Source organism: Sphaerodactylus townsendi, linkage group LG14 (assembly GCF_021028975.2).
Source record: "Sphaerodactylus townsendi isolate TG3544 linkage group LG14, MPM_Stown_v2.3, whole genome shotgun sequence".
NCBI classification, from domain to species: Eukaryota; Metazoa; Chordata; class Lepidosauria; order Squamata; family Sphaerodactylidae; genus Sphaerodactylus; species Sphaerodactylus townsendi.
Window position 1 is genome coordinate 6,882,048 of NC_059438.1, and position 17,880 is coordinate 6,899,927.

At 43.4% G+C, this 17,880-nt stretch overlaps 1 protein-coding gene across 1 annotated transcript in view; it reads right to left on the reverse strand.

Moving 5' to 3' along the window:
* MBTPS1 (membrane bound transcription factor peptidase, site 1) overlaps positions 1–17,880 on the reverse strand; it is a 30,401-nt gene that overhangs the window by 7,407 nt on the left and 5,114 nt on the right. The window contains exons 3-18 of the mRNA XM_048515808.1: positions 17,030–17,287; positions 16,007–16,210; positions 14,541–14,651; positions 13,835–13,944; positions 13,227–13,343; positions 12,679–12,746; positions 12,260–12,362; positions 11,459–11,610; positions 10,190–10,351; positions 8,911–9,055; positions 8,334–8,522; positions 6,978–7,150; positions 4,955–5,070; positions 3,486–3,642; positions 2,410–2,534; positions 1,519–1,596 (exon numbers count right to left, since the gene is read on the reverse strand). Of these exons, the coding sequence (XP_048371765.1) occupies positions 1,519–1,596; positions 2,410–2,534; positions 3,486–3,642; positions 4,955–5,070; positions 6,978–7,150; positions 8,334–8,522; positions 8,911–9,055; positions 10,190–10,351; positions 11,459–11,610; positions 12,260–12,362; positions 12,679–12,746; positions 13,227–13,343; positions 13,835–13,944; positions 14,541–14,651; positions 16,007–16,210; positions 17,030–17,287 (2,268 nt within the window). The remainder of the gene's footprint in view (positions 1–1,518; positions 1,597–2,409; positions 2,535–3,485; positions 3,643–4,954; positions 5,071–6,977; positions 7,151–8,333; positions 8,523–8,910; positions 9,056–10,189; positions 10,352–11,458; positions 11,611–12,259; positions 12,363–12,678; positions 12,747–13,226; positions 13,344–13,834; positions 13,945–14,540; positions 14,652–16,006; positions 16,211–17,029; positions 17,288–17,880) is intronic.

Genomic DNA, 17,880 nt, shown 5'->3' on the forward strand with positions numbered 1-17,880 from the left:
CTGTCTGGAAACAGGTAATGTGTCCAGTAACATGTACTTCTGCTGATACAGACACACAAGTAATCAATAGTAGCATGTTGTATTAAAATTTTGGATGTGCGTTGAAGTGGGGGCTTTATATAAGAACGGTTTGCTTTGTTTTAAGAAATCTAAACTGACTTGGGAGATCCTCTCACAGAATCTGGTAACAATGAACATGGTAACAATAAACTGACTTGGGAGATCCTCTCACAGAATTTGGTAACAATGAACATGGTACTTTGGAAAAAAGTTGATAAGAAAAAAAATGGGTTAGATCCAAACGAAATTTTCCAGTGGCAGCAGGGAACTTTCCAGCCTTCTCCTTCCCACTGAAGCTCACTGGTCCCCAAGAAATGCCGCTACTGGGGGACGGGGGTCCTGAAGAATAACATGAACAGGGTTTTGCAAGGGAAAGGGGTACTTGGTGGAAATGGGCAATTTACACAGGATCCAAACCACTAACTATCCATTTATGATTTTTAGAAGAAAATTCTCCACCTGGAAGGTATTTACAGGCAGCAGGAAAGACAGGGAGCAAAAAACAAAAAACAAATTCAAGTTGTAACATTTGAAATCATATGGACCTACGCAACTGTAGCCAAACCAATCAAAGATCTATCTAGTCCAGTGCTGTTTGTGATGGCTGGCAGCTGCTGCCTGGGGTCTCAGGCACTGCCAGAGGAGGGCAACCAAAATGGTGAAAGGTCTGGAATCCATGACCTACTAAGAGAGGCTTAGGAAGTTGGGGAAGTTTCGTCTAGTGAAGCGAAGGTTAAGGGGAGACATGATAGCTATGTTTAAATATTTGAAGAGGGAACACACTTGTTTTCTGCTGCCTCAGAGACGAGGACACGGAGCAATGGATTCAAGGTGCAGGAAAAGAGATTCCACCTAAATATTAGGAAGAATTTTCTGACAGTCAGGGGTGTTTGACAGTGGAATTCACTGCCTTGGGAGAGTGGTGGAGTCTCCTTCTTTGGAGGTTTTTAAGGAGAGGCTGGATGAACATATGTCAGGAGCACTTTGATTGTGTGTTCCTGCCCTGCAGGTGGTTGGACTTGATGGCTCTTGTTGTCTCTTTCAACTCTATGATTCTATGACTCACTCCTGCTGCCTGAGATCTGTTAACTGGAGAAGCCAGTGACTGAATCTGCATGCAAAGCTGGCGCTCTACCACAGCCTTTCCTCTCAATCCCAGCTGCAGCGTGTTCTGGTTGTCATTCATGGGTGTGCTTCTGAAAGTCAAGCTTTAGGACAGTGGACCTGAGAACAGTCACATGAACGCAGTATCTATGGGTAGCAGTTCTAGATCCTTTGGGGTGCAGGCCCACCAGTGAAGATGGCTCTTGGGTTTTTCAGGGGATATAAAAGGTATGGTGAAAAAACTAAATGAAAACTTGCACTTTGGAGGCCTAGAAAGGACCCTGGAAGTTATACCGCCACACTCGGTAGTTATCGATTTTCTGCCCAGAGGAAACATAACACACAGCTCTGTACCTTGATCCTTAAAGGTCTGTGCAATGACAACGCCATCTTCTGGAAACTTTGCAATACTGCACCCTGAAGCATAGTTCACTGCAAAAAAGAAATACGACTGAATGTAAACGAATTGCCTAATATGTTCGCTTTTATTAAATTCTAACTGGTTCATCCCTGTTGGCTGCGCTCTCTGAGCCCTGCTGCCCTTTTAAAATGGCTGGACCCCAACTCTGAAGCAGCCTGTTAAGAGTCAGACAAACACACGTTTGCTAGGTGTAGCATTTCCAATCATCATAATTATGGTAGGTTTTATGATTTCTGTCTTCTGCTGGCGTCTGATGTTCGGGGCAAACTTGGTCTCTGGACTAGAGAACTCGCTGCCCTATCTAATCCACAGGCTTCCCTTCTTGGCCTGCAGTCCCTCCTGTCTACGGCCCCTTTCTCCTGGGCTTCCACTTTCCCTGAGGACATTCTTATTTATTTAGATTTTTATATCCTGCTTTTCTCCCCAGTAGTGTCCCAAAGTGGTTTAAACCACCCCCACCCCCACCCCCACCCCCACCCCCCACTTCACATTTTATCCTCATAATCACTTTGTTATGTAGGCTAAGACAAGAGAAAGTGATGATCCATGGGCAGACAGCAAATTCTAATCCAGAGTGGGGACTGGAACCTGGGTTCCCCAAACACTAGGTCAACTCTCTAACCATTGTACAACTCTACCCTCATCTCAGTCCATATATCTGTTACTCCTCTGTCTGCTGTCTACTCTGTTCACCACTCTACCTCAGCCTCCATTTTCCTTAACCTTCTGGGAACTCTTTCTCATGTAGCCATGGACTCTTAATTCCAGCACTTGTTTTACAGCACAGGCAGCTGTTTAGGAATCACCGACTCCTGTTTACTTACTTTCATGGCTCGCCATGGTAAAGTCTCCTTCGTACAACCCATCACTAAAAGCCATGCCCCAGACAGAGAGAAGATCATTCAGAGCTGGGATATTGGCTCCTCCAGTATCAGGCATCCACCACTGCCTGCAGAAATAGGAACACAACACAGATGGTAAGAACACAAGAAATTTAGCCATTTCACTTGGAACAAACACGAACATTAAACAGCCTCTCTCGGGACAGCAGGTGCCAAAGACTATAGTGTTTATGTAGGTCTCTCTTCAGCACCGAACTCCAGATCTGCAAACAGGTTAACGCACTTGAATACAAGTTTACTATTAACCGACAAACTAAATAAGTGTCCAGCTCCCTTTGGCATATATGAAAATGCCATCTTTGATTTGTTAAGGATTGAGGATGCTTCCTCTTTGGCACTTCCATATTGGCTTTAAGTCCATATAAGACACAAACCTCACTACACAGCACCACAAAACACTTGAAAGTGTGTGATTTGGTGGCGGGGGAGGGGAGGAACCAATCTCGGGAGCCTTAAGTTAGAGAAATACAGGCAGGGGTTGAGGCCTGGTATGAACAAGACCCCAGTTTCAATCTCTGCTTCAAAGATCTCAAGTTGCAGATGGTGCAAAAGAATCTTCTCAAGCCAAGCCCTTGGACCGCCACAGTCAGCCAAAGCGAACGCTGACCTAGGAGGATATATCTGTATAACGGCAGATTCATATGTATTTCTGACATCCCTGAATGGAAACATTGACCCTTCGGATCTTAAAACGATTAACCTGGCTAAAATTGGTTTCTCTCTAATGAGCACTCAGTTTTTTTCCTTTCTAATTAATTGCAAATTTTTCGGAGCGAGGGTAACAGTCATTTGGTCTTTGAAAGTGTCTCTCTGATTTACTTCACTTTATGGAAGGGTTCCACACATTTGCAGCAGCTGCCCAGAACAGACCTTCAGAGTAGAATATTAGAAGTCAGCACCTTTGACTTCCTCTTAACTTCCTTCCTCACTCCTTAATCCAGAAGTACCCAAGAGGCAAATTGCCAACAGTTTGTCCTTGTTCCAAAGGATCCCGTTACCTTGTGTTCTCGTCATAAAACTTGACCTTTCTCATCACTGATGTATTGTACCAGTCACTGAAGACTATGAGGGACAGTCCGTTATCAATGTCCCTCCTTAGCTTAGTGATTTCTTCTGGAAAATATTCCTCCTCACTGTCTACCATCAATAAAGTCCCTGAGGGAAGAACAGAAAACATTCACAAATGAGAAAGCTATTTTGACATTCTCCTTCCTCCACACATTATCTGGTTTTTTAATAGTGTAGAAGTTTCTCAAACGTTCTGTTGCCATTTATGTTTATTGCAAATGCCAGGATCCCAAATCTACTTTAGGCCCCTCAGGGAATTCCAGTCCTGCAGATTTCTTCCACTAGCCAAGGCACTTTCTTTTGGTGGAAGCAGCCTTGCCCGGATTCAAGGTCTCACATTTGAAGGAAGTGTCCTTCTACCTGAGGAAAATTCCTCCATTGGCAGAACAAATCTGTGGAATTTCTCCCAGGGTCTTGGACTTGCCACGTGGTTTCCTTTTTGAACTTTTCCTCCTTTGAAGGGAAGACTTTCACGCGAGGCCACAAACTTACGAGTGGCTCCCACTCACAAGACATTTCTGTTTTAAAGGTTTTAGCCATTTATTTATACGAATAATTTATACTGTACACCGCCCAGAGCCCTTTGGGGATGGGGCGGTATAAAAGTTCAAACAATAAATAAATAAAATAAATAAAATTTCTCATGCAGTGCAAGCTTTAAAAACTCCTTGGGCCTGTGGAAGTAATGGTGAAGGTTTGGGAGACTAAGACTCAAGCTGCTCAACTCCAGCATGCGCATAGGCCTGTTGTCACAAGCATTTCTACGCACCAACCCTTCAAAGAAAGTAACTGGAACCAAACTTTTTGGCATAAAATCAGTCAAGATTTTCATTTAGTGTATTCACTGGAATAATTTTTTTCTCTTTGGAAAAAAATGGAAATGGAAGGGCTGGGTAAAATCTTTCAAGTTTTGAGTCCAATATTTACAAATATCTAATATCCATCAGTACTCTAAACTGTATTCCAACTGTATTCGTTTGAAACAGCAAAAAAGCACAAGCCCTGCTTAAGACAAACTTTCCCAACTGATGTATTGTTGAAGGCTTTCACAGCCGGATTCAACTGGTTGTGGTAGGTTTTCTGGGCTGTGCAGCCGTGGTCTGGTAGATCTTGTTCCTAATGTTTTGCCTGCATCTGCGGCTGGCATCTTCAGAGATGTATCACAGAGAGAAAACCCACCACAACCAGTTTCACAATTGAGTCCGCACAATCTTATGCCGTGGTAGGCCAGGCTTATATCCAACATACTGTTAGGTTATGTCTTTTCTCGCTCATGCCCTGAAAAACTTAATATATATGAGGATGACATTAGATTAAGAAATGCTTTTGCAATCCTCCCCAAAGCTTCACTTTAAGCCAGGCTTCTTCTGAGACCAAACAAACATACCCCAAGACTTACCATACTGACTGGCATCAAAGCACATAAACGGCGAGCCCAGAACTTCAACGAAATAGCCCATGCTTCTCAGATGTTGGTACATATCCCTGAAGTTTGTATGAATGTGATCACCATTCCTAAGAAGTTTTAAAAGAACGTCAAAATATAACCTGGTTTGCTACAAGGTTGCAGCTGACTTAATTTTTAGACAGTGCTGCATATTCAAGTTATAGGGAGGGGTCTTTCAATAAGAAAGGGGGAAGATGACTCCTCATAGCTGAAAATTACAACCATCCCCAAAGTCTTTGATGTTCTACTCTCAGAAATCTCTATGTACGATTCTGGACAAATCATACCTGATGTGTGCTATAAAACCTATAAGCAGGTCCAGAGAATAATATGAATCCACGTACATCTATAACAGTGATGGCGAACCTATGGCACGGGTGCCAGAGGTGGCACTCAGAGCCTTCTCTGTGGGCACACGCAGAGTCCCCCACACACACATCTAGGCTGGCCTGGGATCGATTATTAGCATTAAACGTAAGACCTAGTTTTGGGGAAGCAGTGTAGGTAACGCTGTTCTGTTAAACCCCACTGATTTTCTTGCAAAGAACTAAAGCGTGATCCTTTACCTGGAAGTAAGCTCAGTTGCTGGCAATGGGGCTTGCTTCTGAGTAAACCCTCCTAGGGTCGTGACTCACTCATGTGAAACGTTGCACGGTTGCTTCAAAGCAAAGTCACTGACTACCATCAAGCTTACTCCTGAGTAACGCACGCCTTGGAGCCAACCATTTTTCCTAAACTGAAACCTCGGTATTCAAGTTAAATTGCCGTGTTGGCACTTTGCGATAAATAAGTGGGTTTTGGGTTGCAATTTGGGCACTCGGTCTCAAAAAGGTTCACCATCACTGATCTATAATATAACTACAAATACTTTACAAAAAAAACAGTACAAGGATTCACTAATATCCCAGCATGCACCACTCTCTCTGGTTTATACCTACCCCCATCTAAAATCCCTCAATAAAAATAGAGAGAGCCACAAGATCTTTGGGCAGAGGTGCAAGAAAGCAGACCAAATGTGAACAGTAAAAACAAAGATTTTTTTTTAAAGGAAGGTTTCATTTTGGGGACCCATAGCCAGTGTTCAGAGATGCTCTGTTTCACATAAATATGTTAGTAGACTATATAAAGCATGCTGGACCTTCTTTGCTGTAGAATACTTCATCTGGGTGCTAGTGCCCACCTAGTCCATCCGTTTGAAAGCAAAAATACATTTGGGCATAAATGCTCTTGTATCAAAGTTCCATGCTCAATAATGCACAAAATAATGGTTTTGACAAAGGCAATGCACAAAAATGAACAATAATTCTCATATTCGCTGGGGACTATATTCTAATGTGGAAGTATACAATTTTCTCAACTGCTGCCCTTCAACTGACCAAACTAATCTCTTTATGTGTAACACGAGTATAAACACCTCTCGCCTTTAGCTTCTCTCTAAAAAAAACAAAGATTTCAGAATGCAGTGATTGATTTTTTTTAAAGTTTGTATGCACAAAAGAAGCAGTGCGGCAAAAGCGTTGTGGGGTTTAGGCCTGCAAACAGCAAACGCTGTTTAATTAGATTTCTCCATTGATTTTAGTATTGAAGTAGGCTTGACTCGGCCACCCCACAAGGAGCCTCCCTGCAACTTAAGCATCTCTTCAACCAGAGAAAGAGCTATTTCAGTTCGAAGAGGGCTCTCTTTAGGCTGTAAGAAGGCTTCATTCAAGATCTGCTCCGTGCAGAAGGAGAAGAGAGGTAGAGTCCACCCGGCCCTCTTCAGAAACAAAGTGGGCAAGGTTTGGGATTCACAGTTGCACTAGGACTGAAATGCATGACTGATCAGCTGACAACTAATTTCAAGAAGCTTTTGATTCACAAAACTTTTGTTTCCCCTAAAAAAACCCCCCACATATTACAGGAGGAACAGAATCCGACTTTTTGGTTACTGTTCTTTAATAATGGTTTATTATTGCATTAAAAATGAAGTACCCACCAATCTAAGGGATCATTCTTCATCCTCAGATTATCCCTTGGGAAATACCCAGGTGGATAGCGGAGATTGTGATATTGATCCCACAGGACTCGTTTGCTCCGAGGGGGAGTCGGGATGACTTTCACTTTTATGGGGAGTTTCACTGTTGAAGTCTGGTCGGCACCGGCTTTCGACTAAAAGAAATAGAAAAACAAGACAAAAACAAGTGAAAATAGTCCTGTGAACCCAACCAAATTCACAGCATGCTCTCCTGGGAATGTTTTTCACTCCGTTTCACCCAGTTTCTCCACCTTACTACAGTTCTTGTTCCATATAGCTTTAGCCCATGCAGGTCCCATGATCCTCATCAGGGTTTTCTGGGGTGGTCAAGGGGGACCTGAGATTTGTCACCTGGTTGGATCCAACCCATGCATTTTGGCTCAAGTGACCAGACACACACATTGTATTCCACCACCCACCACCCGCACAATCCCTGCTTCTCATGGGACAGTGGGTCAGATATGAGAAACTAAGACTTAAATCTCAGTTTAACTACAAACCTCAGTAGGCCAAGCTTGGCCGAGAAACTGTGCCATGCAGCCTAACCTACCTTGGTGTCTTAGCACCTGAGACAAAACAAGGTAGGCCATTTTTTTCCTGATAGGATTATATTATTTCTATTTATCATTTTCAACTGCATAAAGCAATTTGCGCTCCATAAGCTACCTCAATAAATTGTAAGAGATGTATGCTGTTTAAAACACACAATAAATGTATGAAAAAATGAATACTAATGGTTGGTTGGATCCTTCAATCCAGAAAGAGGCTTTTGTTCTTCTCACAAAATAAACTTTTAGCCCCTGGATGCTGCTGAGCAAACGGGACTTCAATTATTTAAAGAAGTTACACTGGCTGACTCAGACGTCACATCAGTGTTATCAACAGGGCTGGGCTGCAGGGCAAAGTCTACCGGAGAAACTGGAACTACAGCCGCAAGCAGTGCTGCAGGAATCCATTTTCCAGGATCAGAAACAGAAAACATCTGGTCTAAGTCCTGTCTTTCATGACACTCCTCGGTGTCAACACCAATAAAAGGCCCATTGCAGGAAGATGCTTTCTTGGGCTCCTGTCCCCAAACAGAACAGTTGGTCACCCTTGAGAACAACTACCACACATTCATGGCAAGCTGTTACAGAAAGGGGGGCCAACCTATGCTGCTCCAGATGTTCATGGACTACAATTCCTATAGCCCCTGCCAACAGGGGCTATGGGAATTGTAGTCCATTAACATCTGGAGCACCGCAGGTTGGCCACCCCCATGCAGCTTGCGGAGCAGAACATCCTCAAAGCACAAGCACGAAAAGGAAGTCAGCTTACATCGTTTTCTGCAGGGGAAGAGACGGTAATCATGACATGTCCTTGAGCAATGCCCTCCCAGGAGGCCGCTTTCTTGGCAGCAGAGATGGAGATCGCCAAATACCCTGACCAAGGCCATAAAACAGGAGAATAGGAGAAAGCTACCTCGATGTAATCTCCGTTCTGTGGCAGATAAGGTTGCCAGTTGGGCTGCATGGAGGAAAGAAAAATGGGGTTTGGTTAATTTTTGCACAAAGCTGGCCTATGTTATATTTGGGGAGGGGATGCAAAGAACCTTAAGGTCACTGTGCTGAACATACAGATGTGGTGGAGTCACAACACTGCTTCCCTACAAATCATGGGCCCCTTCCGAATATGCAGAATAATGCACTTTCAATGTACTTTGCAGCTGTGGGGCATAGCAAAATCCACTTGCAAACAATTGTGCAAGTGGATTGAAAGTGCATTATTCTGCATGTGCGGAAGGAGCCATGGTTTTCGAATAGCAAATCAGGAAAGGGACTGTGCACTAACTCCACCTCTCTGAATGGAAGCTGACCTTCAAGCCCGGCTATATCACAACCATCTCAGACCTTACCTTGTCTACGATTCTCCCAGTGACTCCCATTCCATTAAGGATGGTAACATTCACGATAGTTGGCATGCCTCCATAGTAGATTGGCTGGGAACAATAGGGCCACATGTACGGACATTCCGTCAAGTCGACATAGCTTGGGCTTAGACTGAACAGGCAAAGAAAATGAATAAATACATTTAAAAGAGCAGAAAACACACACAAGAACAACAACAGCCTTCATCCTCCCCAGTGAACCTTGGCATGTAGAAATCATGATTAAATTTGAAAAACACACCAAGAATATTTAGAGATGCTTGTCTTATTTTAAGTTAATATGGCAGGAAATGATGTCATAGGTAAGAAAAAAAGGAAAAACAGTTCAGAACCAGAACGGTCAATTGGCTGTCCCTTCCTACCCCTACCCATTGCAGAATCTTTTATTCGGCCTTCTGCTGGCCCTACTGAATTCTAACCGAAGAGCAACTAAAAGTTATTCAATAATTTTGCATGTATGTAAAATTCTGATTATTCAAAATATGTAAAATTTTATAGAGAGCCAGCGTGGTATAGTGGTTAAGAGAAGGATTCCAATACGGAGAACCGGATTTGATTCCCCATTCCTCCACCTGAGTGGCAGAGGCTTATCTGGTGAACCAGATGTGTTTCCGCACTCCTGCATTCCTGCTGGGTGAGCTTGGGCTAGTCACAGTTCTTCGGAACTCTCTTAGCCCGACCTACCTCACAAAGTGTCTGTTGTGGGGAGAAGAAGGGAAAGAAGCTTGTAAGCCACCTTGAGTCTCCTTACAGGAGAGAAAGGTGGGGTATAAATCCAAACTCTTCTTCTTCTTCATTACATGAATACTCAGACTATTCTAAGTAATACTCAAACGGGATGGAGTATTTACTCTGTTAAGGACTCTCAGCCGGTCCCTCTCTATCTCAGCCTGAACTTCCTGTGTTGTTGTGTAGGTGAAAACAGAGAATGATAAATCCACCCTTTGAGAAAAAATGGGGGGGAATGTGCTAAAGTGAACAAAATCTCCCTTTGTCCCAATAGAATTATGGTGGCTTTTCATATTGCCTCACAGAAGCTGTTTAGGCTGCCTGTGGTTTCTCTTTCTCTGTAAAACAAAAACCATTTTTCAACAAAATTCCAGTGTAAAAAGAAAACGTCCAAAGTTAAGGTGAGAAAAAAACTTGGAAGCTAATAATGATGTAGACGTCTTGGCCAAATAAACCTTTCAGAGAAAGCCAAACTGTAGCAAAGGGACTCGTGTTGAGAGATCACTTAAGTGCTTACCTGGCCTGGGGTTTATAGCTGTTGAGAATCTGGTAAGCTCTGAGGAGATCCAGTTTGCCATGGCCTTGCTCAAACATGTTGACTCCGGGAAGCCGGCGGGCTGATGCGATCAGTGCCTGTTTCATACTAGCTGGATTCACCATTTCACGCTTCTGAACTGTGCTGAAAATGAGAAATGCATGAAACGTTATACTATCCAATGGACACTGCACCTAAGCAACACAGCTAAAAATGATAAACTTAATTTTGTTACCAAAAAGCTAACCTAGACTGTTGCTCTTTTACTAAGGGGAATACTGTTGATATTTGCATAAGTGTCCTCTGTCAGAAACCAGAACCACTGATACTTCAAGAGAATGCCAAAACATCCGACTTCACTTTGATCCCCTCAGAAACAGAGGATGCCCAGTTTAGTTCATTTTGCATCCACAAGGGGTCAGATTTTCTGTTTGGCAGCCTGATCCTGTGCATATTTACACAGAAATCTCGCCATCTCTGATTATACTTACTCACAAGTAAGTATTACATGTTCAAACCTGATCCTAAATTGTCTACAGTGAATGACAGAACAACAGAGTCAATATGCAGTTAGAATAAAATGTAAAAATAACAGCCCACGAACTGACGCATTGAAAAAACATGACTCCACTGGCCCAATGAAACATTTTTGTACCTGAAGTATCATTTTTTAAAAAGATGACAAGGTGATCTCAGAAGCACTCTGCACCGGCAACATGATGCAAATGCTTTGAATCCTATTGGCCAAGGAACTGCCAGTCCAAATCTCATCTCAGCCTCATCTCTTAAACCTCCCTGTGAATTATGGGGATGCTGCTGCCTTACCTTACAAAGTTGCTCTAAGAATTATGGTGTCTGTGTATTGGAAAGTTCTTTGACCGCTAAAGAAGCATCAAGGGCTTCCACTCTTAGCAAACTCAGCTTCCCTTGACATCTGGAACAGACTCGCGCAGCTACAAATAATTTTGCCTCAAGACTGTGGCTCAAGGGCTGCCAAGCTGGAGCCAACTGATGGTGACCATGTAGAGGCTTCAAAGCAAGAGGTTCAGAGGTGATTTGCCATTACCTGCCTCTGTGCAGCGACCCTGGAATTCCTTGGTGGTCTCCCATCCAAGTACTATCAATGGCCAATGCTGCTTAACTTTTGAGGTACGACAAGATCAGGCTAGCCTGCCTCCCCCAGGTCAGGGTGCCCCAATACTATCGGCTCATAAATCATTAATAAAGGCTGGTGTAAACTGAGCCACCTACCTTACTAGCAGAGTGACGGCACCTGCCACGACCGGGGAGGCCACGCTGGTTCCAGAGAGGGAGCGGCACCCACCTTTCATTCCAGACCCTCTCACTCCGGAACCGTAGGTGACTATATCAGGCTTGATTCGACCGTAACCTCCAGGCAATTCCTTGGGAGGGGAACCGAAGGACATGCAACATGGGTAGCTATACCAGCATTGCAGCCTCCAGCAAGACAAGAGTGGCTAAACTATTAAAACCACCCAACCATTGCCACAGTTGGTTCAAAGAAGGTGGCTGAAACCTCCTCATAATCTTACAGTACAAGGCCAAAGAGAGTTACTTGTCTAAGCCCATTGAAATGAATGGGCTTAGACCAGAGGCGTGGGGGGGGGGGGTGCCTGGGGCTGATAAGTAGCGGGGAAAGAAGAATGACATGGCATGAAAAGCAATTGTTTTCCTGGCTTTTCCCAACTTAACCCTGAGTTCAAAAGATCAGCCCTAACAGATAGGCCTCACAGTTTTTACTCCAAAGGACAATTAGGGTTTTCCCCCAGGCCTGCCGTCAAGAAAACGTTATAGTTATGTTAGTAATTTTTAAAAAATCATTTTAGACAACTTTTACGGAGAGACTACATACAGTGTAATGTGGCAGGTTGGTCTTGGTTCCTAAGAATATTTCTGTCCAGTAACTGTTTCAGCCTTGTGAATCCTAACTCAACACTGAACATCCGTAATCATCATATTAACTGCACAGCCCTGTAATACTAGATTTTTGGTTTGGAGAGAGAAGAGATAACATTTTGTAAAGATGCTAACCCAAGTGGTCATTCCCCTGGATGAGAATCGTGCTATGTTATCTTCAAAGTCAATGCCACCAACCCCGATCACATCCATCTGGTCAGCAGGGTTGTTGAGCGTTCTGAAACAAGAAAGCATACCTGGTGAGAGAATCCAGGTTAACGACTATTTCAAAAGAAACAGGCTTGTAAAATATTTTCTTCAGATATATTTGCTGGCTTTTTGCTGATATTTGCTGGCTTTAAGTCAGCAGTCCTATGCACAGATTCCTGAAAGCAAGACCGGCTGAAAACAGTGGAAAGAGGGGAAAGGGGCAACCTAACCAAGGTCATTCTAAAAATAAAAGACAAAACATGTAATTTCTGAAGAGAAACACAGTAGTTTTTAATGGGAATTTCTGGGAATTCTACAGTCGTTAGTGTTTTCAAAGTGCTTACCCATATAACGGGCCGTCATTTCCAATAGCAGAGACCATGATCACATTGTTCGCCGTCAGTTCCCAAACCTATAAAATTGAGAATCGTAAGTTTCTGAATTATAAGTTACAGTCATAAGGGCAGAAAAGGGGCTTTGCACACCTCTTCAATGTCTTTCAAACCATGACCATGGAGTATCACAGTTGCAGAATATCCGCTCAGATAAAATCCTCACTAACTTAGTGGTCAGTCAACTCCTCAACAATCGCAGCAAAGAAAACGTATTATTAGGGAGCAGGGTTCAGCCAATTCTCCATGTGATTCGGGGGAGGGAAAACCAGAAACATGTTTGATAATGCAAACTCTACCAGCATTCTGAAACTATACTGCTCAGACCCAGCAAAAAGTTGGATCCTTAATGGTCTGAATCTCTAAAGAAGACTTACTAAATAAGATGCTGCTATTCTGCCACGGCAAAGAAATTGTGAGTCTAAAGTTAGGGCTTGCAAGGCAGGGGATAAAGTCAAAAAAGTCTAGAGGAACAAAATTCATTCCCTTTTCATACAAACCTTGTCAACAAATGGATGATCCATGAAGTCTGGGCCCCCGATACTGAGGTTTAAGACATCTATCTTCTTTAAGATGGCATAATTAAAGGCATCCAGAAACCAAGACGTATACGAGACCTAATTGTGAAGGAAAACCATTTGATCTCTAAGCAGCATTAGGTAAACAATTTTTTAAAAATCACTTCAAATGCCATAACCTCTGCAAAATTAGTTCTGGTCAGATACTGGAAAAGGAACATAACTCCAAAAGAATGTATAAACTAACCTCTGTGTTGCACGTTAAAAGGTTAGGTAAGCTAGGCAGGTTTGAGAAGTGGAGCGTTATTCTGACCAGCATGGCAAAATAAACTTACTAAAATCTACAGTTATCCCTTCCACATTGTGGGGGTTAGGAGCATGGCTCCCACTGGTTGTCTGACCTGTGGGCGGGGCTGCCTGTCATCCAGGCATATGCTACAAGAATGGCTCCGCCAAGTCTTCAGGTACAATTCTCCTTTTAAGAAACAGCAGTTGTATAACAGGCCACCACAAGACGTCAATTCCCAGCCTTTAGTGAACCAAACAGCATGTTTAATGGCATGACGCTATGGTGAGTTTATGGAACATACCTGGTTATTAGTGAAAACTCGAAATATGTGGAGTTCCGAATCTGGCGCAAACCCTTGGCATTCCCTCATGCTAGCAATCACCCCTGCTACAAAAGTGCCGTGGCCCAGACCTGTGAAAAGAGTGGAAAGGTGAAATACAACTCAAAATATTCTGTGGTCTCTGTCACAGATCTCCAACACTTTTTTGGGTTTATACAGTTATTGAACACTCTTAACAGCAACCTGAATGCATCAACACCTTCGTGCTGATGATTCAGACTATTCAAAGGAACCTTGTTATGCTTGTCTCTCCAAATAAAAAAAATGTCATAAGGCTTCGTACAGGCAAAAAGACAGCACAAAATAAATTACTAAATAAATGTTAAAATCCCTGTTAAAGCAAAAAAAAAAAAACCCAGAAAACTAAATGGAAGAAAACAGATTGCTAGAATTTTTAAGCAAATTGTAATTCTTGAGTACCCATCAGCTGATGGGTCTCTCTCCCTCTCACACACAAGGTCTGAGTTAGGAGGTGACGCAAAACGAGAAATTTATTTCATTGCAATATCAAAGTAAGGCATCAGGACCTAACCCCGCTTAGTGGGCCAAAGGTGCCTTGAGAGCTCTGAGGGCCAAGAAAATCAGTCTGTCTGCTGGGAGGATCAACAACATTCCATTCTTGGGAGAACTGTCAAGTTTTACTTCATGAATAAGCAGTCAAATTCACCATCATCCAAGGTTCTCTCATTTGTCCAATTGGTTCTCTCTTTTACATTCTTGAAGTGTGGATGTTTCTCACTCAGGCCAGTGTCAAATACAGCCACTCGCACTCCGGCTCCTGTTTGTAAAGATGTGGAGTTATGAAGTTACATCTGAGCAAAAGCCGTTCCTTCAGAATTTAACTGGGCATTAGGAGATAACTTAAGACTCATCAAATACTCCTCACTGCTGTACAGGAAGGAACAGAAAGCTTACTAAATTTATTTTGTTTTACAAAATTTATACCCTTCCTTCCACTCTCATTAGGGCCACCAAGGTGGCTGACAAACTAAAAACATACATCATAAAACTGCATCTTGAAGACCACTGACTCCCCGGTCCCTGCAATCCATCCTTAAAACCAGAGCCAAAATACATACAGAATAAAAAAAGACATGAGGCAGGAAGTAAGGATCACTGAGGGAATCCCAAACAAAACAAAAAATTTCACCCACTCATGGTAACAAAAGGGGATAAAGAAGTCTCCCTGGTCCAGAGTTTTAGTGCCACAACCAAGAAGGCCCTGTTCCAGGTTGCCACCCACCAACTTACACTCTAATTCCAAAACCCCATGCGAAACTGAGTTGCCCAGGAGAGCTCTTCCTGCTGAGCAGCCCCTTGTCTATATAGCACCAATTTGGTGGCTACGCAGCTGCAAATATACAGAGAGAACGTTGCCACCCACTTAGTCTAAGAGAATAGAGACATCCAAAGCAGGGCTTCCTAGTCAGGTAGGTTCAGGTAAATGTAAATGTAAAGGAATAAAGTATGTAATTTCATCAGTCTTTTTTTTTTTAAAAAAAACCCTCCAACAACATTGTAACAAGAATAATTCAGAAGGTTCCAACTTGAGGGACGTACTTCCTGTTGCAAACAAAAACAAACTGTTGTAGTCTCTCTTTCCACAACAAGTTACAGAACGTTATAGAAAATAATGTCACTGTTTACACAGCAGGAGCCGATCAATGTAAGACAATGGAAAACAGATTTGCCTGTATTATTTTGTTGTGGCTTTCACATATAGGCATATTAACATACTGAGCATTTCACAATCAGTTCTTCCTTCCAAAATCTTATCTGTACTATAAACTTAAAGTAGCATTATATCAGTTCAATTGTCATGGCTTCTCCAAAGAACTCCAGGAATTCTGACTTAGAGAGAGTACCATGGAGGTACTCCTAACCCAGCCTTACACTGTCTATAATGACTTTGAATACCAGTTCAAGTATCCAGTAAAGATATACTTTAAGACTCCGCAAGAACACAGACTCCTATAGTACGTGTTCTGCCGCTGTATGAAGGCCATTCCTGTAACACAATGACCGTAGAGGGAAAACGACATCTGCTAAATCGGATTCTGCAGCAATCCAATCAGCCACACGCTTCCTGTCTTTATAGATGCCGTTCGTAGCTTTCACAAAGACAAAAAATACCTGTGAAACCCATCTGCCAGAGGACGTCTGCCTGGAGCGTCTGAGCGACTTGTCGGGGTATAGCTCTCAGTAAACGTCTACTCGAGTGCCTGCCAGTTGCGTGCCAAAATCCAGAGCCCAGTGACAAACTTGCTCTCCTGAGAGGACGGGAGGACTGCCATTTTTGGGTCCACCGGGTTTCATTGCAGGGAGATGCTGGATCAGCTATGTGTTTCAAGAGGAAAGTATTTATATATATATAAAAACAGATCAAAGAGCTTGGATATAACTCTATACAAAGCCACTTGCCCACACTGTCACACTATAGTATGACCCCGAAAGGAAACCAAGATGAGATATGAAAATGATGCTGGTCTCCAGCCTACACAAGGCCTTACTTGCTTTTTTCCACTTTATCCTAAACTCAGGAAGCAACAGCAACTGTTTGCTGCATGTGCAAAGGTTTCCTTTCATCTTGCCATTGTGGCCCATGGAATACCTCAATGCATAGTTGAGAGAACCAAGGTGGGTGTGGGGGGGGGGGGGGGCCTATCTACCATCTAGGTCTCCAGGGCTAAAAGTGGATGGAGCCAGCGGAAGCCTCTCCCAGGAGCATTCCCAAGAAACCTCCAATTCCCTTGGTGTGGAGAGTGGCCAGAACAGGGGAAAGAGGGCTGGCCTCAGGACAGCCAACCCCAGCAAAGGCAGCAGCAAGTTCGGCCCTGCTGATTGGCTGGGGCAGGCCTGGGAGGAACCTAGACAAGCTCAGTGAGTGAAAGGCCTACTCTCATTCACACCCCTGTCCAGCCAGTGGGATGTGAAGTGTTAGGAAGGAGACAGCTATCAAATCAGGGAGGAGAAAAGGATGACCCTAGACAACATGGCCCTGGGGATAGTCTGAGGCTGCCAGAACCAGGAGGCAAGGAAAGGAAGAGTGGGGCAGTGGGGCACCTGCCAGAAATAACCAGCGAGGAGCCAGAAACAGCCAGCGAGAGGGCTGAAGGCAGCGTGTGCTGGAAACAGGGGAGCCTTACATGTACTTACTTTCAATGTATTTGAGCGAGCGAAAGACTTTTCTTTGGGGAGTAACTCGTTTGATATTGGGATGATCTTCCAGAGTCCGCACGCCATCTTTCTGTTTCTCGTTGATCTGGATCACTTCAAAATCACTCGGGTAGTCACTGGCTGGGTTGTTACGGGGCACAATCCTCCAATTTTCGATGTCACTGTTCTTCAGAGCCCAGGAAATAAATTTGCTTCTTGCCTGGGCTGAGAAGTAGCCGTTAAACGCAACAATGTATTCTGAAGGGGGGAAAATGCCATATTAAGAAAGGGCACCAGAAATGGAAATTGGAAGTGCTATCTTGCAGAGAACAACGCATAATGACCAACTTTGCTTCCAAGTGAAAAGTAAATCAAAAGAGGACCCCTGTGAATTATTCTCTCAAGGTAAAGACTCATCAAACCAGAGGAAACAAGCATCAATGACACGTGCAAATGTAACATTAACTGGGGTTTAGGAATCAGGATCTCAAAGTAAGTTCAGGAAAATCTCTAGAGACAATCTTAGCCTAGGATAATCACAGTGCCAACCTGAGTACATAAGATGTGGGGAATCTGCAACCAAGTGCGGCCTGTTCCCAAACCCTGGCTAACAGCACATTTAAAGGTCTAAGACAGGGGTGTCCAACTCTGGCCCTACAGATGTTCATGCTCTGCAATTCCCATCAGTCCCTGGCAGAAGCTGATGGGAATCATAGTCCATGAACATCTGGAGGACCAGAGTTGGACACCCCTGGTCTAAGAGAAATAAGACAATGCAGACTTTGAAGGGAACATGAGATACAAAGTCATAAATAAATGAAACAATATCTCGATAGACAGACAGAGATGCA